Source organism: Schistocerca nitens, chromosome 2, assembly GCF_023898315.1.
Source record: "Schistocerca nitens isolate TAMUIC-IGC-003100 chromosome 2, iqSchNite1.1, whole genome shotgun sequence".
In the NCBI taxonomy this organism is placed as follows: Eukaryota; Metazoa; Arthropoda; class Insecta; order Orthoptera; family Acrididae; genus Schistocerca; species Schistocerca nitens.
The window spans coordinates 998,468,254-998,491,361 of record NC_064615.1 but is presented as its reverse complement, the minus strand read 5'-3'; the positions used below and the strand labels follow the sequence as shown (position 1 = coordinate 998,491,361).

At 43.5% G+C, this 23,108-nt stretch overlaps 1 protein-coding gene across 2 annotated transcripts in view; it reads left to right on the top strand.

The window, feature by feature from the left end:
• The window catches only part of LOC126237322 (uncharacterized), a 245,021-nt gene extending 224,000 nt beyond the window's left edge, over positions 1–21,021 (top strand). For both annotated transcript variants that reach the window (XR_007545060.1, XM_049947291.1), the window contains one exon: positions 18,503–21,021. Coding sequence is in view for 1 of the 2 variants with exons in the window: in XM_049947291.1 (XP_049803248.1) it covers positions 18,503–18,711 (209 nt within the window). In the remaining variant the exon portion in view is untranslated. The remainder of the gene's footprint in view (positions 1–18,502) is intronic.
• Positions 21,022–23,108: the final 2,087 nt, after the last annotated feature.

Here is a 23,108-nt window from a genome sequence, read left to right as displayed (position 1 = left end):
TACCTGCCTGGTACCATTGTACTGATCGACGTCGGAGCCAACGTCTCGCTGCATCAATAACCTTCTCGTCAACCACGTATTCCTTTCCGCAAAGTGCAACCTTCATTGGGCCATACAAATGAAGGTCGGACGATTCGAGATCCGGGCTTTAGGGTGGATGGGGAAGAAGAGCACTCCAATGAAGTTTCGTGAGCTCCTCTGGGGCGCGCAGAGGTGTGTGATTCCTTGCGTTGTCATACAGGGTGACAGTTATTGAACTATATGAAATAAAATCGTCATAACTTCTGAATGGTTTGCGTTAGGACATTCAAACTGCGCGGTTGGCCGCGGGGCATAATAGGAATTAGTATGCGAGTGCACATGCGCCTTGTTGCTGTCGGCCATTTGCACCTGAAATTGTCACGGTGCAGCCGGCCTGAGCGTATAGCCCAACTGCGACCGAGTTCAAGACAAGACTTCTTCTTCTGTAGTGGTCAATCCAAGGATTGGTTTGCAACAGCTACAATGGCAGCTTGTCTCCATTCTGTGCGTCTTTCAGCTTTTCTCTTCATTTCTTTATAGGTGTCACATCCCACATCTTTCACGATTTGATCCATGTACCTCAGCCGTGGTCTTCCTCTTGGTCTTTTTCCCTCGACATATCCCTCTATGATTGTGTTCAGGAGTCCTTTGTCTTAATAGATGGCCTGTAAATTGCACTCTTCTTTTAACAATGAAACTCCAGAAGCTTCTCTTCTCACCTGCTCTTTCCAGAACCACTTCGTTTGTGACCTTGTCGATCCATTTTATTTTGAGCATGCGTCTATAGCACCACATTTCAAAAGAATTTAGCTTCTGCTGTTCCTCTGTCCCGAGAGTCCATGTTTCACACCCATAGCATGCCACACTCCACACATATGATTTCAAAAATCTTTTCCTGGTTTCAAGGCTGATGCTCTTAGATGTTAATATGTTTTTCTTCTTGTTAAAAGCAGCCTTTGCTTGAGCTATTCTACTTCTCACTTCTGCCTTGCTCCTTCCATCCCTGGTAATATTACTGCCCAGATAAGTAAATTTATCAACTTGTTCAAGCAGTTCATTGCCTACATGAACTTGGACTTTCACTTGATCTTCTTTGTCGCATGCCATTACTTTTGTTTTTGCTTTATTAATTCTCATATTATATTCTTCACCCATAACTTTATCCATTCTATTCAGTAGGACTATAAGATCTTCTTCACTTTCAGCCAGGACAGCTATATCAGCAGCATATCTTATCATATCTGTTCGTTGGCCATGAATTACTACACCTGTCTGTGAATTTTCCCATACTTTTTTCAGCGCCTCTTCAATGTATACGTTAAAGATAACAGGGGATAGTGCGCAACCTTGTCGGACACCTTTCCGTATCTGCACCTCTTCTTGTTTTGTCCGTCCACGGATAACTGCTGTCTCGTTTTTGTACAGGTTCCATATCATTTTTCTATCTTTATGGTCTATTCCTACTTTTTTGAGTACCTCAAACATCTTATGCCATTTAACATTATCAAAGGCTTTCTCTACATCTACGAAAGCTATGTATGTTTTCAGGTTCTTATCTAGTCGTTTCTCTATTATTAGTTTTAGAACAAATATTGCTTCTCTGGTTCCTCTATCTTTCCGGAATCCAAACTGGTCTTCGGAGAGTGTAGCTTTGACTTTTTGTTCTATGCGTTTTAGGATAATTGAGGTTAATATTTTAGAGGCGTGAGTAACTAGGCTGAGTGTCCCATGATTTTCACATCTTGTAGCATTTGCCTTCTTTGGAATGGGGATCATAATGTTTCTCTGAAAGTCTGTAGGAATTTTACCCTGCTCGTACATGTTGAAAACAAGATTATACAACTCCTGATTCAGTTTTGCTCCTCCAGATTTCAGAAGTTCGGCTGGGATATTGTCTATACCAGGCGATTTGTTGTTTTTCAATTTTTTCAGAGCTAGTTCAAACTCTACCTTTAATATAGGTTCACCTATGTTGTGTGCATCTACTTCTGTTTCTTCTTCCATGATGTTTTCAGACAGGTCTGGTCCGCTGTACAGTTTTCCTATATATTGTTTCCATCTTCTTGCAACTTCATCATCGTCATCCAACATATTGCCATTTTCATCCATCACAGCCCTACAGTTGTTTCTTCTGTCTCCAAAGCAATGTCTCACACATTTATAGGCCTTGTCGATATTTCCCTTGCTCATGTTGTCCTCAACTGAAATACAGAGATCATCAAGGTATTTTTCTCTTGCTTGTTTTGCCTCTCTGTTGATTCTGTTTTTCGGACTCTTGTATTTCTCTTGGTCTTCCTTCTTCACAGAATTTTTTAATTTCCTTTTTTCTTCCATCATATTTCGTAGGTCATTAGTGATCCATTCCTTCCTTTTCTCTGTCCTTTCTTTTCCTATTACTTCTTCTGCTGCTTCTAAAATACCAGTTTTTATTTTTTCCCAGCTGCTTTGGATGTCATTGCAGCCCTGTGTATTTGTTTTCTTGTCTGTTTCTAGTTGATAGTGCTTCAGTGTATTTTCGTTTTTCAGGTCTGTCAAATCCCATTTACATGTACTTCTTCTTTTAATGTTCTTGAATTTTAGTTCAGTCGTCATCATAACGAGTATGTGGTCACTTTCCACATCGCAGCCTGGATATGATCTGCTGTCCTTAACTTGGTTTTTAAATCTTTGCTTCACTAATATGAAGTCAATTTGGTATCTGTTAATGTCACCAGGCATTTTCCAAGTATATCTTCTTCTTGGATGATGATTAAAGAAGGTATTTGTAATGCAAAGTTTATTTCTTTGGCAGAATTCTACAAGTTTATCCCCTCTTTCATTTCTTAATCCTAATCCAAAATTCCCTGCCACATCCTCTTTTTTACCTTCCCCAACAACGGCATTCATATCTCCCATGATAAGGTTTTCAGCTCCTATAATTCTGCCAATTACTTCTTCAAGGTGGTCATACATCATGTCGATTTCATCATCCTCGTGCCTCGTAGTTGGCATGTATACTTGGATTATGATTGTGTCTCTTGGTTTAGTTTTCAATCGGACATAAATTATCCTCTCACTATGTTGAACAAATCCTTTTACTCTTAACCCCATCTCTTTATTGAGGATAATTCCCACTCCTGCAATCCCGGGACTGTCTTGTGCTGTTCCAGTGTGTATGATTCTGTAATCCCCTGACCAAAAGTCGCCAGCGTTTGGCCATCTCATTTCTGAGATTCCCAGTACATCAATATCCATTCGTTTCATTTCCATTTTCAAGTTTTCCAGTTTACCACATTTAAGAAGTGAGTTGACGTTCCATGTTGCTATCCTTCTTACATTAATGCTTTTGGATTTTGGTATCTCTTTAGTTGTCCCCGCCCGGAGATCCGAATGGGGGACTATTTTACCTCCGGAGAATTTAACCAAAGAGCTCTCCATCATAAGCTGTTGATACTTGGGATACCCGCCCGGGTCTTTAAAGGAGTGGTTTCCCGTTGCCTTCTCCATTCTATGCCGTTGGCCACCTTGTGGCTCCTCCGCCTTTAGGAGCAGTTTCCCACCCCAAGGGCAAGAGAGTGCCCTTCCTTCTAGCCGCGCATCCGCCCTCCTAGAAGGCCGTTGGCACTTGATAGATCTCCTTATCCCGGGAGATATTCGGCTCAGTAGAAGTATAGGTTGGAAATGGAAGACCCCTAGCCCTCGAAACCTAATAGCGTCAGGGTCGGAAAAAAACAAGAGTTGACCGAGGGTGGCCAAATAGGAAAGATAAAAGTGAGGAGCCTGGCATAAGTAAGTGGAAGCAATGCCAGGACTCAGCTCGGGACCCCGTGGTCGCCAGCCACGTACTCACTAGGTGTGAGTCCCTGAAGGGCAAGACAACCGGTCCAAATGTGCTAATAATGAAGAATTTGATTCGCCAGGTTCAGAGAACCGGTAGTGTTCATGATGACAGTGTTGGCAAAGTTGGTCGACCAAAAAGGGTGAAAACGCCAGAAAAAATCGAGGTGACACGCGCTGTGTTTCAAACCAACCCCAGGGAATCGATCGGACGTCCTCACAACAGGTAGGAATCAATTGGGAGACACTGCGACAAATTTTGTTGTGAAGAGCTGCATCTCTTCGCATAAAAAATTCGAACCCATCAGCCATTAAGCCCCATGGCCACGGAACAGTCGTTGTGTTTTGCCAATACTATTATCCACAAAATTGACGAAGAGGACTTTGATGTGAATATGGTTTGGTTTAGCGATAAAGACCACTTACCCTCCGCCACATACAGTCGGGTGGCTTGCGGAGTATGGATGTAGATGTAGATTTGGATGGGTTCGTCAATAAGCAAAATTGGTGCGTTTGGGGGACTGTGAATCCGCATTTCGCGATCGAGAAGTCTCTTCACCCTCAACAGGTGATTGTATTGTGTGGAATGTCCAGTCACAGAGTAATGGGTGACTACCGAACAGTACATGAAGGTTCTGGAAGATTAGTTCACCTCGTTATCCAAAGTGACCATGATTTCGACAAGATGTGGTTCATGCCAAACGGAGCTCGATCCCATCGAAGAAGGAGACAGTTTGATGTCCTGAAGGAGCAGTTTGGGAACCGCATTTTGGCTCTGGGATATCCAGAGGCCACTGGCACGGGCCTCGATTGGCCGCCATATTTTCCGGATCTGAACGTGGGCAAATCCTTTTTGTGGCGCTATACTAAACACAAGGAGTCCAGCAATAACCACAAAACCATCGATGTTCCGACACTTCGGCGGGCCATGCGGATTTCGCTATTCGTCTACGCCACATCATCGCCAAGGATGGCAGGCATATCGAACATGTATTAACCTAAATCCGAATATATGCAGTGACGTTTACATGTTGAACAAGGTGTGTGCACTCCGTAATTTGTAACTAATTAACGTTTTTTCTCATGCAGGGCAATAATTGTCACCCTATATTTACACGATCTCAAGCGGCGCTTAATACTGAGCGCAGGAATGTGTGGCTTCGAAGAGCTGCTCTATCATTGTAGCCCATTCTTGTCAGGTTCATACGAGCAGTCATTGTACCACCTCCACTGCTGATAGTACTTTAGAAGTCACGAGTGAGTCCTTTGGCTGGTTTCATACGAGTTTTTAGAACCATCCTCTGCAGTGCCCAAAACTCACAGTACGTTAGTAGAAGAAGTCTGCCTGACCTCGGTTTGGGTGTGGTTGTTCTTCGCGTTTCCACTTCACAGTCACATCACCAAAGTCGACATGATCAGCTTGAGAGGAGTTGAAATGTTTCCACTTTACAATCATATCCCCAACAGTCGACCTGATCAGCTTAAGAGGGGTTGAAATGTTTCTAATCACTAGTTCACGTTCGGAATCACGCTGAGCTCTCTTGACCGACCCACTCTTTTATTTACTACGTCTAGTGGCTACATAATGCTCACAGCCGCCATTTATAGTGGCTGGTCTACCTTTCACAACATCAAATATGCAGGTCCGCATTACATGTTTGATTAGGTAATACGCACTACAAGACAAAAAAACTACGCATCGCGAATGAATTACACGAACGAGACGGAAATCGGTAGATGTGACGTCCACGTACCGACAAACAAATGACTACAATCTCAGAAAAATTGGATAATTTTTTACAGAGAGAGTTTCCCAAATTGAGCAAACCAGTAATGCATTGGTCCACCTCTGTATCTTATGCAAACAATTATTCGGTTTAGAATTGATTGACAGAACTGTTGGATGTCTTACTGAGGGATATCGTGCCAAATTCTGTCCAATTGGTGAGGTAGTTTGTCAAAATCACAAGATGGTTGGACAGCCCTGCCTGTAAAACTCCAAACGTTTTCAACTGGAGAGAGCTCCGGCGATCTCGTTGATCAAGGTAGGGTTTGACAAATACGAAGACAAGCAGTAGACACTCTCACCGTGTGCGAGCGGACATTATCTTGCTGAAAAGTAAGCCCAGGATGGATTGCTACGAAGGGCTACAAAACGGGGCGTAGAATCTCATCGACGAACCGCTGTGTTCTGTGCCGCGGATACCAACCCAAAAAGTCCTGGTATAAAGTGAAATGACAGCCCACACCACCAGTCATGGTTGTCGGGCGATATGACGAGGGCAGTCAGGTTGGTATCCCTCTGCTGTCTGGGACGGCTTCAGACGTGTCTTCGGCCTGGACTCCCACTGGGTGGAGTAGAGATAACTCCAGTGATGAGTTCCGCTTCGAACTGAGCCCCGATGACCAGCGAGACGTGTCTAAAGACGCCCCGGACTGAAGTGGGATACCAACCTGATTGTCGCCCGCCCGACAGCCAGGAGTGATGGTCTGGGGCGCCATATCCTTTCACAGTAAGACCCCTTTGGCTGTCATCCGCGGCACCCTTGCAGGAGAGCGGCACGTCGACGATATTCTATGACAGTTTTGTTGCCGTTCATGGCAAGCCACCCATGCTTATATTTCAGCAAGATAATGACCGCCCGCACACGATATTTTCTACTGCTTATCTTCGTACTTGCCAAACTTAACTTGGTCAGCAAGGTTACCGGATCTCTCCCCAATTGAGAAGGTTTGGAGTATTAAGGACAGCTCGGAATTTTGACAGTCGAACGTGCCATTTTATCAGAATTTGACACGATATCCCTAAGGTCATCCTACAGCTCTGTCAATCAGTGCCAAGCCGAATAACTGCTTGCGTAAGGGCCAGGGGTAGACCAATGCGTTATTGACTTGCTCAGTTTGTTAAGTTCTTTAAGTTCTTTCTATTGAATAAATCAACCAATTTATCTAAAATTGTAATGATTTGTTTGGCTACATAAGTACACCACATCTACTGCTTTCCGTCCCATTCGGATAATACACTACTGGCCATTAAAATTGCTACACCACGAAGATGACGTGCTACAGACGCGAAATTTAACCGACTGGAAGAAGATGCTGTGATGTGCAAATGAATAACTTTTCAGAGCATTCACACAAGGTTGGCGCCGGTGGCGACACCTACAACGTGCTCACATGAGGAAAGTTTCCAACCGATTTCTCATACACAAACAGCAGTTGACCGGCGTTGCCTGGTGAAACGTCGTGATGCGTCGTGTAAGGAGGAGAAATGCGTACCATCACGTTTCCGACTTTGATAAAGGTCGGATTGTAGCCTATCGCGTTTGCGGTTTATTGCCCGCATCTCGTGGTCGTGCGGTAGCGTTCTCGCTTCCCACGCCCGGGTTCCCGGGTTCGATTCCCGGCGGGGTGAGGGATTTTCTCTGCCTCGTGATGGCTGGGTGTTGTGTGCTGTCCTTAGGTTAGTTAGGTTTAAGTTGTTCTAAGTTCTAGTGGACTGATGACCATAGATGTTAAGTCCCATAGTGCTCAGAGCCATTTGAACCATTTGCGGTTTATCGTATCGCGACATTGGTGCTCGCGTTGGTCGAGATCCAATGACTGTTAGCAGAATATGGAATCGGTGTGTTCAGGAGGGTAATACGGAACGGCCGTGCTGGATCCCAACGGCCTCGTATCACTAGCAGTCGAGATGATAGGCATCTTATCCGCATCGCTGTAATGGATCGTGCAGCCACGTCTCGATCCCTGAATCAACAGACAACAACCATCTTAACGAACAGTTGGACGACGTTTGCAGCAGCATGGACTATCAGCTCGGAGACCATGGCTGCGGTTACCCTTGACGCTGCATCACAGACAGGAGCGCCTGCGATGGCGTTCTCAACGACGAACCTGTGTCCACGAATGGCAAAACGTAATTTTTTCGGATGAATCCAGGTTCCGTTTACAGCTTCATGATGGTCGCTTCCGTGTTTGGCGACATCGCGCTGAATGCACATCGGAAGTGTGTATTCGTCATCGCCATACTTGCGTATCACCCGTCGTGATGGCATGGGGTACCATTGGTTACACGTCTCGGTCACCTCTTGTTCGCACTGCCTGCACTTTGAACAGTCGTCGTTACATTTCAGATGTGTTACAACCCGTGGCTCTACCCTTCATTCGATCCTTGCGAAACCATTTCAGCAGGATAATGTTCGACCGCATGTTGCAGGTCCTGTACGGTCCTTTCTGGATACAGAAATTGTTCGACTGCTGCCCTGGCCAGCACATTCTCCAGATCTCTCACCAATTGAAAACGTCTGATCAATGGTGGCCGAGCAACTGGCTCGTCACAATACGCCAGTCACTACTCTTGATGAACTGTGGTATCGAGTTGAAGTTGGATGGGCAGCTGTACCTGTACACGCCAACCAAGCTCTGTTTGACTCAATGCCCAGGCGTATCAAGGCCGTTATTACGGCCAGAGGTGGTTGTTCTGGGTACTGATTTCTCAGGATCTATGCACCAAAACTGCGTGAAAATGTAATCACGGCCAGAGGTGGTTGTTCTGGGTACTGATTTCTCAGGATCTATGCACCCAAACTGCGTGAAAATGTCACTTCTAGTATAACATATTTGTACAATGAATACCCGTTGATCATGTGCATTTCTTCTTGGTGTAGCAATTTTAATGGCCAGTAGTGTACCTTCGCGGTGCGTCGTTTCTTTCCCAGCCCCCCTTTTTTGTCTTGGAGTGTAATTCTTTAATAAAGAAATGTTGATGTTCTTAAATGTTTGGACGCCACTTTTCCAGTTCTTTCATTTCACAGCCGTGTCGAAATGTTATCGTATGAGCTTCGTCAAGAAGATCCGTTATGAAATCTGCTATGGCCGTTAGTAAAAACAGTACTACTATTGCTATTCCTCATTTCCGCTACTGTATTCGAAGTCTTTGTACCACAGATTGATGTCATAGACATCTCTTTCACTATTCAGTAATCGAAGTGAAGTTTTGTTGCCGTTCCGTCTAGTGCGGACACACCTACATCTCTCGATGAGTTTTTCTTCCGCTCTCTTCTGTACAAATCCATGGTCAATCGACTACAATAAATCCGGACGTCAGCCTTACTTTCCGCGAAAACGTGCTGGACTTGCGCTCTAGTTCAGTAGTCCTACGGACGGTTCGCAGAAGAGCCCAGAGCAGGCGGCAGGGAGGCAAACGCTTTATCGCCGGCGCAACAGGTTTGTGGCTCCCGCAGATTGCAGTGACTCGGTGGGCTTAATGCGCGCAGCTCCCGTGGTTTATCGCTAACCTCCTTTACTGCGCTGTTGAACTATCGCTGGCTGCAGTGTAGGCAACACACATGGGAACGATCAGTGAGGCGTGCGCTCCTGGAAGCGTTAACGTAACACGCTTCACCGTGTAAGTCCCTGCGAGCCGGCTTAAGGTCGATTCTTTCAAGATGGCTGCTGCACTTGGTCTCCGTTTGAAGCAACGTGCCGTCCTCCGAACACAGTCAAACAATCTGTAAAAGTTTGCTATGTTTGTCAAACATTTGACCGTGTTCGGCGCTGTTTGACGTCTTTATCAAACACAAATAGTTTTTGCGAGAAATTTTGATTGGCGGAAAGTTGTTTGTGCCGAAGTGTCGCCGCGTATGTTTAGTGAAAAATAGTTTTATTACAATTTTTCTGACAGTATCGTGAGTTTCCACAGTCGTGGAAAGATAAAAATAAAATATCACTGACAGTTATGTGTGAAAACACAGTATACACGAAAAGCGTCCGCTTCAAAGTGAGGTTAAACTGACAAACTTTGTTTGTGCATGTACGGGTTTGTTTGACAAATCCGTGGCTGAACAAGGGCGAATTTCACATGCAAGTTTGCTCCTTTACTGGGACCTATAGAGTTGCTGTGTTGTGAGAATGAGACAGTGGAAAACTTTCACAAGAGATTAATGAAGGTGCATGGCAGGCGGTCCCAACATTTTTTACCTGGTGCCCCCCTTTGCAATCCCAGAATATCTCATTCCCTAATGTTTATTCATTTTATTTATTAATTTTTAATATTTTTGCTTCTGTCGAAAAACTCTGTCAATAATTTGCCTTATTTAAATTAGTTGGCATCTGACATTTAAGATCCATAGTTGCGACGTTGCCAATAGGGATTGGAAAAATCATCCGGTTGAAACCGATATTGTGTACTGAACTGGGGACCTAGAAACGACGGTGAGGCTTCGTCCCGCCATAGCCCTCAGTGGTTCACAATCTCACAACAGGCCACAGCAGTCCACCCACCTCACCGCCGGCCCACACCGAACCCAGGGTTATTGTGCGGTTCGCCGCGCGGGATTAGCCGAGCGGTCTCAGGCGCTGCAGTCATGGACTGTGCGGCTGGTCCCGGCGGAGGTTCGAGTCCTCCCTCGGGCATGGGTGTGTGTGTCTTTGTCCTTCGGATAATTTAGGTTATGTAGATGGCTTGGTTCAAATGGCTCTGAGCACTATGCGACTTAACTTCTGAGGTCATCAGTCGCCTAGAACTTAGAACTAATTAAACCTAAGGACATCACACACATCCATGCACGAGGCAGGATTCGAACCTGCTACCATAGCGGTCACGCGGTTCCAGACTGAAGCGCCTAGAACCGCACGGCCACACCGGCCGGCTGGTTAAGTAGAGTATAAGCTTAGGGACTGATGACCTAAGCAGTTAAGTCCCATAAGATTTCACACACATTTGAACATATTGTGCGGTTCGGCCCCCAGGGGAACGTCTCATACCAGACGAGTGTAATCCAAAATGTTTGCGTGGCAGAGTAAAGATGATGTACGCGAACGTGGAGACAGTGTTTGCGCACCAATCGCCGACATAGTGTAACTGAGGCGGAATAAGGGGAACCAGCCCGCAGTCGCCGAGGTAGATGGAAAACCGCCTTAAAAACCATCCACAGGCTGGCCGGCATACCGGACCTCGACGCTAATCCTCCAGACGGATTCCCGCCGGGGACCGGAACGCCTTCTCGCTCGGGAAGCAGCGCGTTAGAGCGCGCGGCTAGCCGGGAAGGCTAAACCGATGTTGGTATTTTAGTTCTGAATAACCGGTATTTTTCGGTATTTGTTTGCTCTCGGTCATAACAGGTGTTTTTATTTTTTACAAATAACAGATTAAAAAAACGAAATATCAATTAGACACAACAGTGGGGCTAAAATTTGTCGTCTTTAAATAAACCTTTTCTAAAGAGAAAATAATTTTTAGTCGTAAAATTTGCATTGCTTTCAGATATTGCGATGTAGAGAATGGGAAAAGCGATCAGTGGCATTTTAATAACAATGCCGAGAGAAACGAGCATAAGAATTGCTACAGCACTGTTGAGACAATACTGTACCTGCTACCATACGGTGTGGCCTGTTGGTAGGCGTGTACATGCAGTGAGGAAGACGCCCCAGCTAGTCGATATGGTAGTTTGTCATAGCCATCGTCGGACACCAGTTGTATTACAGAATGGCACCATCCCTAGTCTGGAAGTATTTTACGAAGTGCGGTAACAGTTAAGTACAATGCTCCATTTGCTTTAAAGGACTGAAACCTTATTTAACAGTTACAATAAAAATAGGAAGTGGCTGATCTTCTGCCTGTGTCTCCACAGTATGCCTTTATCTGTTTGTAGCCCTTGAAAACGGACAAATTAACGCGAAAAGTAGTTCTTCAACCTGTTTATCAGCCTGTTTTCACCCTTTAGCAATTCCTAATGATAATGCCCAAATAGTGCTATGATTACCGATCAAAAATGATTTTTGAGCAGAGTCTCAAGAAATTACAATCAATAGGGGAATACTGCTGCTAGTCGATCACTTAAAACTTTTCGAGTAAAGCAGCGGACTAAGTTTTCTTTTATCAGTCTACTTAATTTAATATTATGATTCGATGCTACTTGGAACTGAGGAAGTCAATCATTCGATCCCTGCGAAACCCTAGATTTCAGCAGGATAATGCACGACCGCATGTTGCAGGTCCTGTACGGGCCTTTTTGGATACAGAAAATGTTTGACTGCTGCCCTGGCCAGCACATTCTCCAGATCTCTCACCAATTGAAAACGTCTGGTCACCTACTCTTGATGAAATGGGGTATCGTGTTGAAGCTGCATGGGCAGCTGTACCTGTACACGCCATCCAAACTCTGTTTGACTCAATGGCCAGGGGTACCAAGGCCGCTGTTACGGCCAGAGGCGGTTGTTCTGGGTACTGATTTCTTAGGATCTATGCACCCAAACTGCGAGAAAATGTAATCAGATGTCAGTTATAGTATAATATATTTGTACAATGAATACCCGTTTATCTCCTCATTTCTTCTTGGTGTAGCAATTTTAATGGCCAGTAGTGTAGCACCAAGTGGTTTCTTCCCGTTCCCTAACTTGAAACTTTGGCTATCTGGGAAAAAATTTTCATCAGTTAAGGAAGTGATAGTTGCAGTCAACGAGTATTTTGCTGAGTTTGACAGAGCTCTGACAAAGCTGGAGCATCGCTGGACTAAATATATATCTCTTAAACGAGGCTATGTATTTTTACGACTTATCGAACCACTCGCATTACCTTGCGTCGCTGATGATCTCGGAATCTCCGAAATGTCACGGTCTGCACTTATGTAACATTTAACATAATGCAAGAAATGTTGAAAATTGTAGTTATCGCAGTGCGGAGATATTGCGAGACCTTGCGCCAACCTAGTCGTGGGATTTTCCCGCAACAAGGGAACAAACTGCTTTCCGCCACATGCTCACCAGCAGGAAACTGCGCGCTCGCGGTGTCCTTGGGAGGTTGCAGTACGTTCTGCCATCTGCGACGGCAATTGCGTCGCAACTCGTCGCGCCGGCGTTTCGTTTTACCTGCTTGCGCCCCTTTTCCTGTTTCCCTCAGCCCACATCACAAACTACCTGCATGACGTAAGACGAAACCAGACGCAGAGCGAGGCAGCTAAAGCCATATATTCTCGAATGTTCACCAGTAGAGAGATGCGGTACCGTCGCAAAATGCTATCTCCCAACGCGATGTCCGCAGTCTGCTTAAATACACCTCACTGAACAGAACTGCTGAAATCTAACATACTCGACAGGAGTGCATGTCATTTCTCCTGATAGGGTCGAGTTTTAGAAAGGCTACAGAGACAAAAACGGTTAATAATCCTAGCATAACACCTGAAATGTCCCCTTTGAAAAATTTAAGAATGACAGTGCTGGAAAACCCCTTACGTTATTTGATTTTAAAACAGCTGAGCAGAACTCAACGTACTCAGACATTACTCTCTTTACTTATTTTGATCAACACTAAACTGACACATAATATTTTTAGCGCAACGCAATCTGACTTTCAAAAATCCCTACAAAAGAATGGCCCTAACTAACAATAACCTATACGTTTCATGAATCACTTACCTCACAAAAATCTTCGTTACTCGAACTACTGCCAGCTAAATAAAAGATTCTAACTACTGAAGGTACTAACTACGGATAGGCATAGTTAGCAAATGAAAGATTTTGATAGAGAACAAACAATGTATTTACCTTAATAGTGTTCAAAAATCTATATATATATATATATATATATATATATATATATATATATATATATATATATATAATCAGTTCATGACATCCAGTCTTACAAATTTACTCTTTCTGATGGACACACGTCCAGATCATCCGCTCTCAAAACTCCGCCATTTTCTCTCCCCACATCCACCACTGCTGGCGGCTCGCCTCCAACTGCGCAACGCTACACGCTGTTCACATCCAACTGCCCAAGACTACAATAGCGAATTTTTCAACAATGCCAACCAGCCACAGAATGCACACAGCACAGTCAGTGATTTTCATACAGAGCGCTACGTGGCGTTACCAACATAAAAACCTAAACAGCCTACTTACACACCTATCTATAAATACTCGTTCAAACGTTTGTGAATTCCTAAGAGACCAAACTGCTGAGGTCATCGGTCCCTAGATATACACACTACTTAAACTGACTTATGCTAAGAACAACACACACGCCCATGCCCGAGGGAGGACTCGAACCTCCGGTGGATGGGGCAGCGCAGTCCCTGGCATGGCGCCTCAAACCGCGTGGCCGTTCCGCGCGGCCTTAAATACTCGGTCATCCCAATGGCAGGCATGACAAAAAGGAGGCAATATAAAGACGTCACGCCACCGAGCGGTGCCGACTAAGAAGTATAGCAAAACTACCACCTCGGTAAATATCGACAAGCATTCGACTGAGAAACGTACCACAGTGATTCTGCGCCTTTGGCAGATCTGACAAAGTTGCAACTTCACCCCGTCCACACACACACACACACAAACACGTGGTCCTACCCACACAAAGCTTCACCAAGAAAAAATATGAAATATGGATATTCCGAAAATGCGGTTCTTCCGTGGGAGGAACTGCCGACATGACTAAATTATCGCGGAATAATTGCAAGATGAAACCGAGTCCCAGAACTGAAGATTCTCCTAAATAACGACCAAAACGTGGGACTGAGCAAACGATGGAAGTGGCGGAATACCGACGAAACTAACGAAACGGAAGAACAAATAGTATAGGAAACACAAACACACGCACATTCACACTGGGAAGCACGAATTCCAATTGACACTAAGCATATTTCACATACCAAGTTCCCACATTTCTAAGTTCTGATTAAACAACGTAGCTGCCAGTAAAACCGAATAATAACAACAACAAAAAAACATACTACTACACATTCCAAATGAAATATTCTGCATGATTATAAAGCTCTGAAGCTAGAAATGAAATGGATTAAATGTTCGTCTAGGCTGAAACTTACACAGACTCAGTTACCAGATTCAGTATAGGAAACGAGCTGCCATGAAATACCTCTCTGTTCAAAATCCCAGGAGTGAGTGTCCCCCCACACAGGCAGGGGAAGTTGCCCGAGAACACCCTTACCGCACCTTGCCAACGTAAGCACACTAGCGCTTCGACTAGAAGCAAATGAAACCTCTTTGCCACTCTCCATTGTTACACCAAAGTAGGCTAAACTGCCACAGTAGCAGACAAGTTTATCCGCCACCAAACATTATGAAAACTCAATATACGTACGCATTCACTCACTGTCATTCTATGATGGTCGGAATGGGAAAGAAGGATAGCGGTACAATATAAATACGTTGTAATTAATTGCTGAAAGGGTAGGAAGCACAGATGCGTAATACATCAATACATTGATATAAATCAGCATGAATTCAGCGAATATATGCGGTTGTGACTAATTGGAGCATGGTCAGTTGCCTATTATTTCTCCTGGTATGTTTATTGAAGTATAATATGCTAAGGTACACTTGAAATGGCGTTATTTTTTATATAACCATTATAAAGGGACTAATATGGAGACCATTTATCACCCTCATGCTCCGGGGGAAAGACTGTGTAAGGAGTGCTCTTGCCATGCTAGAACAGTCCCAAGCAGTCTTTCTAAAGTCAAACCACTGGTATAATGTCAGTGAAGTGAAGCACATAAATATTTAAAGTAAACATTCTGTAAAATAGAATACTGGTAAGCCACGCATGTCGTGGTGTCTGTGAAATAATGCACAAAAATTTTAAAGCAAAACTATGTAAGATGAGCTCAAGCATCCAGGATTATGAGTTAAATTTCTGTTTAAGATAAACTGTTTCTATCAGAAACGTGTCAATTTTGCGGAACCTGTTTTAACTAATTATCTAGGTTAAGAAACGTAATTGGACACTATGCTGAATATTAAAATGAACTATAGGCTGTTATCCACATATAACCCCGTGCAAGAGTAAGCAAAGACACAGGCCATCAAAACCAAAAATATGAAGTATATTATCAACAGAGGCAAATGTGCCACAACAAGGAATTTAAATAAACCATCAACTAAAGTAACACATTACAGAACATAATACAAACACCAATAAGTAAAACAAGACAATAATAGTCCACTGAACCAACAAATGATATGAGTCTTACTTGTCGCTGTAGAAAGTCGTTTCCCTCGTACACTGACAATTCACGAATATAGATTTCAAAATAAACATCATCAAAAAATAAACAAAAATTAGAAAACAATATTACATGAAATACACGAACAGTTAAGGAAACATGATCGTAAAAGGCATATGTCAATATCATGAATAAGCAGAGCGATCAATAATCGATATCAGATATGCAAACACTGAGATTTAACTAAAAACGTGTCAGCAAGGAAAAGTTAATAGTAGAAATGCTGTATAAACATGATACTTACGATGCAGCGTGAGAATAGAAGCAAAATGTTACCGCGTTTGACTTCCATACATGGCTGCACTTCAGAAAAGACTTACAAACACCTGTCTTTATATCCTGTGTTAACAAATTACTCTTTTTTAGAACCGCTTTTGTTTCTGCTGTCAGTCTGCATGTTATACCCTGTCTACTTGTACTAACGTCAGTAATTTTCTGCTCAAATAGCAAACCACATCTAGTATTTTTAGCGTCTCATTTCCTAATCAGTATCACTCGATTTAATTCGACTGCATGCAGCCGTTTCTACATTTTTTGGTATTAATCTTATAACCTCTTTTTGAGACACCATTCATTCTTTTCAACTGATTTTCCAAGTCCTTTGCCATCTTTGACAGAATTAAAATGTCATCGGATGACCTCTAATTCTTGTTCCTACTGCCTGAACTGTAATTCCATTTCCAAATTTTTCCTTGCTTTCCTTGATTGCTCGCTCAATACACGGGTTAAGGAACATAGGGGATAGACTACAACCCTGTCTCACACCCTCCTCAGTAACAGTCTGTCTTAAAGCTTGTTTAGACGACGACGCCGGATTGCCTGAATGAGTTGCACACTGATGGTTTCGTATGTGGCTGTACGGCGCCTTCAGTGTACACTCCAGTTTCGTCGTTTTGGGAGCGCCGCAGTCATGTGTAAAATGAAAGTTATGGCAAGTATAAGGGGTGTGGCGGAATTCATGCATAAAACAAAACATAAAAAAATATGAAACGTGTTTGGATTCGTGATTGGATAAATGAAAGACGTCAGCTCGGTTGCTCAGCGATCTTGCTGAAAGAAATTTTTGGTGGAAGAGCCTAGAATTTATTTTAATCTTCTGTACTACAATTTGTGAATGGGAAGCACTGCTGTGACGTTTTAAATAAATGAATATTAAATAAATAATTCAGCTTCCCAGATTTCTCTAGGCTTTCCTCCTGTCAGCTGTTTTCCTTAAAAAATATTGGCCAATTCGAACCACGGGATTTTTATATTTTGCGTGCCTGTATTTTTTTTTAATTCATTTGTATGTGCACTCCTAATTGAATGAATTTTGCTCCGCAGCTCAGATATCGTCAACCATTCGATGTTCAGATCGCGTATGGCGGCGGATGCGCAGCAACACGCCACTGCTTGGTTCAAATGGTTCAAATGGCTCTGAGCACTATGGGACTCAACATCCGAGGTCATCATTGCGCTAGAACTTAGAGCTGCTTAAACCTAATTAACCTAAGGACATCCCACACATCCATGCCCGAGGCAGGATTCGAACCAGCGACCGTAGCAGTCGCGCGGTTCCAAACTGAAGCGACTAGAACCACTCGGCCACACCGGCCGGCGCCACTTCTTGTTTTTGTTGTCGACATCATTCAAATCCCGTAAACAACCAATCAAAGCATAGCTACCCAAAAAGCGCACAATTTCCTCCGTTCCCCACTTCAAACTTCAATTTAGTTCACTCTACCGACACACCTAGCCACAGTAGTCGAGCAACTAGTGTCGCCAAAGTTGGAACAAACCGAAAGTGTTAAGTTTTACCAACGAGCTGCGCAAATTTGCGGTGACCAATAGCGCAGTTTCGCGTGCAATCTAGTGTCGTCATGCAAACTAGGTTTGAACACAGTCTTCGACTCTCGCAACTCCGGTCTGGTTTCGGTGCAGGCAAACGGGTGCTGCTGGACAGAGCGGTGTTTGGGACCGCGGTGTAACTGCTAGCAGCGGACGCCCACTGCGCTCCTCCCTTGCTCTCGCAATTGTCGCCGCTGTCTCCGTGTAGCGTGACGGCCCCGCCCACCCACTCCCTCCCAAAGAGCAGCGACCGTTCAACCACCGAGGCTGCCGCTCAACACAGTGGCCCTGCTCTATGTCCGCTGGATGGCGGAATAGCTAATTACTACACTGATGAGCCAAAATACACTTAATCACAAAAAAAGATCTCGAATCACGAAGGAGTCATCCGAATTGGATGGAAACAGGTAGATGTGACGTTCGTGTACAGACAAACAAATGGTTACAATTTCAGAAAAATTGGATGATTTATTCAAGAAAAAGAGCTTCCCAAATTGTGCAAGTCAATAAAGCAATTTTAATGGCCAGTAATGTACATTGTCTGAGTTGTCTCCCAACAGTCGCTCAAGGTTAATATCCCCACTCCTAGCACAGTACTAATGATTTAAAAAACATGCGCTTCCTTGCCCCACCCTGTATCATTGGCTTGATTGCTTTATAATCTGTATAGGTGGAGGGCCACTGCAACTGCATATACTGTTCTGACGATTTACATTCGCTAATGACAGTGTTCGGTGCGCTGCTGCGTTGCCTCGTTTTTATTTTGCAAGTGGCCAGTCTTTAATGTGTGCCTTGTGTTGTGTCCGCAGTTAACAACGGGGACCTGCAGACGGTGCGCTCCTGCGCGTTCATACTGCCCGACCAGCCGTGCACGACGACGGACCAGTCCTCGTACATCCACGAGGAGTACTGCATCACCTGCGAGACTGACCTCTGCAACGCTGCCCCGCCGCTGCCCGCCGCCGCTGCCGCCACCGCAGCCATCATCACCCCTCTGGTGGCTGTTCTCCTCGCTTAACACCTCAGAGGACAACGCGCCGCACACCAGCCTCCAAACGTAACACAACTCCAGTTCTCCGTCACACACACTGCCTGTCGAGCTGCCAGCTCCCACGTGACAACCCAGCTAACAAATTCTCTGCTGCCATGCGTTGTGGTTACCAGAAGGACCCGAGCCGGCGCTATTGTACGTCAACGTACGTCCCTTCCTGTATAGCAACTCACCACCCGTATCAAGTAAAAGTTGGAGGACAATCAGTTTACAACACAAGCTTTTCAGAGGCGTATCAACGTGGAGCCTACCACCAGTACCACCGAGTCTATACTGTTAAACATCTACAAGAATGTAATAAATAACACAAAAAGAAGGAAAAAGCTCGCAATACCCAATTATGTACACGAATTTGATTATTACGCTACTATCGCCTAACAAATAAGTTTTTCATGTAGATTTCTAACGAAGTATTTGTAATGGTAACTTACCGCTTTATAGTTGTTGTCAGGACTCCATAATTTTCGTAATTATCATACAAGAAATGCACTGCAGTGTAAGCTAAATATCACCATGGAATTTCGGAATACTTCCAAAGTTTTATCTCAAAGTCAGTGTCCTTTCTCAAGTACGTTTACGTCGGAGTAATTCTGTAGACGAACGTGCCGAACTTCTGAGTCCTGTCTCAACAATTTAAAATTTGTACCAAAGCTAAACTGCAACCAGTTCCGTCGGTGGAGTGTTAAGTGCCCGAATCTCGCCACAAACGACAAGTTCCACTTGGTTCGAATTATTAATGCAATAAATCGTTGCTGAGAACATTATTGCTGTTGTTGATTAGTTGACTTCAACTTTGAGCCACAAATTAGCAAGCAGTTAATATTTCTCTTGGTTAGAATTTAGTAAATAATACATATTCTTTATAGCTTAAATTACTTGTTAAAATACACTGTGTGATTCGTTCGAAAAGTATTAAACACGATTACATCTGGTTGGTGTACATTTCTTAATGACACCAGGGACCAATAAATCTCGCATTTTAAAATAAAATGTAACTTAGAATGTAGGAATTAATGTCTGTCTGTCTGTCCCATTTGTCGCTGATGTGTATGCCTTTTACGGTAATTTAACTGTCCCAACGTTGACACATTGTTTAGAAAATTGTAACCAATGATATTACATGTACAATCTTCTACTTTGTTTGCCCATATGGGATATCTTAGCATATATCTTTTTATAGTTATAAGTATTTTGAAAATATTAAATCATGTCAGAATAGAAAGTAATTAATGTTATTTGGCAGTCAACTGCCTTTGTACTCCATGTTACACCTTACTATTACACTGTGTAATATAAAATAATGAGCCCTTTCTAATACAGCTATTTGAGTCTGATTTCTTTCACTCAGACTTTCAGAGTAAACATTTTCTACTCAGTAATTCTTAAAGATAATTCTAGAAATTTTTGTATGCAGTTACTGTGTAAATTTCTTTAAAATCTGAAATAATGATATAACTCAGGATGCAGCTGTCTCTGCAAAACAGTTTTATTTGTTTAACTTTTGTTAATACTAACTTTAAAAAAATGCTTGATTGCATATACATTGCCCTCAAGTTGCAGCTACTAGTTCTGTAAGCGTTTTAGTGTCCTTAGCTTGTTTTCTAGTACAGCATTAGTTTAGAAATTTTAGTACTAATTTATACTGCATATGTATTAACGATTTCCAATATGGCATCTATGAGTTGAGTATTATTTTTATATCTTCATCGTTTTTGTTAAAACTGTTACTTTTGCATAGAGTTTTTTATGTGTGCGAGTGAGATAGTTATTTATGAATAAGTTGATTATATTTTGTTTGGCTGATTTTATTGTTGTGTTGTGAGAGTGTGGCTGTTGTAGATTATCGCTATACCTGTAGCTCCCGTTTTGTACATTGCTCTTCCCGCCCTTGTAGATGTAAGCGCCCGGACCACATCCGTAGGCCTCCGTAGCTTAAGTTCTGCGCGGTCCGCCACCCTGGCCGTGGCCAAAGCACTTGGCGCAGCCGGGGCTCCCGGGCCGGCAACGATCCTTATCACACGCTCCGTCCATTCAAGCAGTAGAAGCGCACACACCTGTACGGCGTCAGCCTGCGCCGCCAAAGTCCCTGGCCCGCTCCTTACGTTCGTGGTTGTGCCTAGTTTGCCTAGTTTTTAAGACCTCTCCTGTTGTTTTCATGTTGGCTTTATTAACTATTATTTGTAAGCTTTATGTAATATATTTCCTTTGAGAGACACTGTATCCTGTATGAATCGACATATCAAAGCAATACTTGTAAATAAAGTGAACAACAGCATACTCCCCTGTCTACAGTTATGTTGTCATGAACCCTTCACTGACGAATCCAGCACTTTTCTTCCTCAACTTCCTCACATCACCACTTGAAAATCAGAGGAAAAACATACCTGAGAGAGAAACAATGCAGTACTATCAAAATATCACAAAATTTGAAATTTATGTTCGAATTTTTAGCAAGTGGTAGGGCTTACTTCAAAGCCACATGGTAGTGGTGCAACATGTGAAGGCACATCTGTTATTTACCACTTAATGTGTGTTTACTTCATGCCTTGTAGTCCTTTGATTAACAGTAATAAAACCTTCCTCCAAATTATTGTTTTTTAAACACAGGTAAGATTAATTACACAGGGTGTTAGTGGTGTAAGTGCATATATTGTGGTCATTAGTGCTTCAATATGTACCCACTTTGGTGTTTAGTTGTTTTTTCTCAGTGTCTAACAGTCTTCCCACAAACACATCACATAATTTGCTATCTGATGTTTGCTTCATGATCATCATTGCACCCCTAAATAGAATTTGCCTGTCAGTGTAGATTAACCATTTTGCTTCCATGTGTCTACACTTCAACACTTGACCTGTTGCCCAGTGCAAAATAAACATTAATGGCTTACTCTTTCGACACATAACTGGTGGTACCAAGCAACCTAAAAGGTACTACTTCTAACACCTATAATTATTACTCTGCAAATGAAGTAAATGTTGATATAATGTTGTTCAGTACGCTGCTCTCAGTCACCGATAAAAATATCTGCATTTATATCCCTAACACCCCATATATCAAATTAACACAAGTACATGTATTTTCAGAATAAAGTTTCACAGTAATATTATTGTATGTGGTTTTACAGCGAAACTACTGATAACTTGGAGATTGTTCCCTTTTTGCCTCACTTCACGAAACAGTTCCTATTACAGTCATCTTCATAAAAAGAACTGCACCCAGAAGGACAAGTCAGATTGCTCTCATTGTTGGCAGGCAGGTACATAATACGATACAAACGCAATGATTACACTTTTAGCTTGGAAGGACCAACATGCACTGTACTACATGGCCGCAAAACGTGTTAGTATGGTATCGGGGTCCATGGTTGTGTATACAAGTATAAAAGTGTTGGTTTCTAATCTACTCCTGTGAAACTCCAACCAATGTCACCTGCACCTGAGTACACAGATCTCATAGATTGGTGGGCTGAGGGGGAGTCCTGATGAAATGCCCCATGGCGGCCCACACATTTTCAATTGTGGAGATGTGGCTGGTGATGGAAGAGTATCAATAGCTGCAAGACATGCTTGGGAGATGACAGTGATATGAGGTCAAGAGCTGTCCTGTAGAAACATGCCATTTGGTGGGGGGGGGGGGGGGGAGAGGGTGAGCATTCATAAACACCAAATCTTTCACTTGCAGGACCTCAACGATGAACCATGCAGCTATCATGGAGCCTCTTGGTACATTAACACTGAGCGGGCACTGTAGAATATTGCTCCCATCACTGTCACACCAGAGTTGTGAGATGTGTGATGGGAGATCACAAACCACTCCTCTTGGTGCTTTCCACTGTACCACCATAGTCCCAGTGGTCATCACCTCCAAGGCATAAGCAGCACTCGTCACTAGAGACAACTGCTGTAGGTCTGCAGGGCTCCATGTCCATCGCTGTTGACACCAAGCAAGTCAAGTGCAATGCTGTGTGGTTGACAGTGGCAGGCATCGCAACAGTCAGTGTTTAGGAAGCCCTGCATCAGGCAAACGCCTGCCAATGGCACTAGCACTTGTGTGATGTTGCATAAAGGCAGGATGGACCACTGAATGGCACCTGTTACTGTTGTTCAGTCTGTTGGTGTGTGGCAGACAATGTCAGCATTCATTGTGGTGCATGTCAGACATCCGGAACCTACATGTTGTGCATGAGTACTTTCATGTATCCACTGCCACCAACAGTGGGCAATGGTGGTGTTGCATGACGAGTGATGCATGCAACACGACGATAACACCACTCAGTCTCCCACAGCCCCACCATGTGGCACCTCTAGAGCTCGTCTAGCTGGGCAATCTGCACTCAGACATATTGACTAAGCATAATGTACAT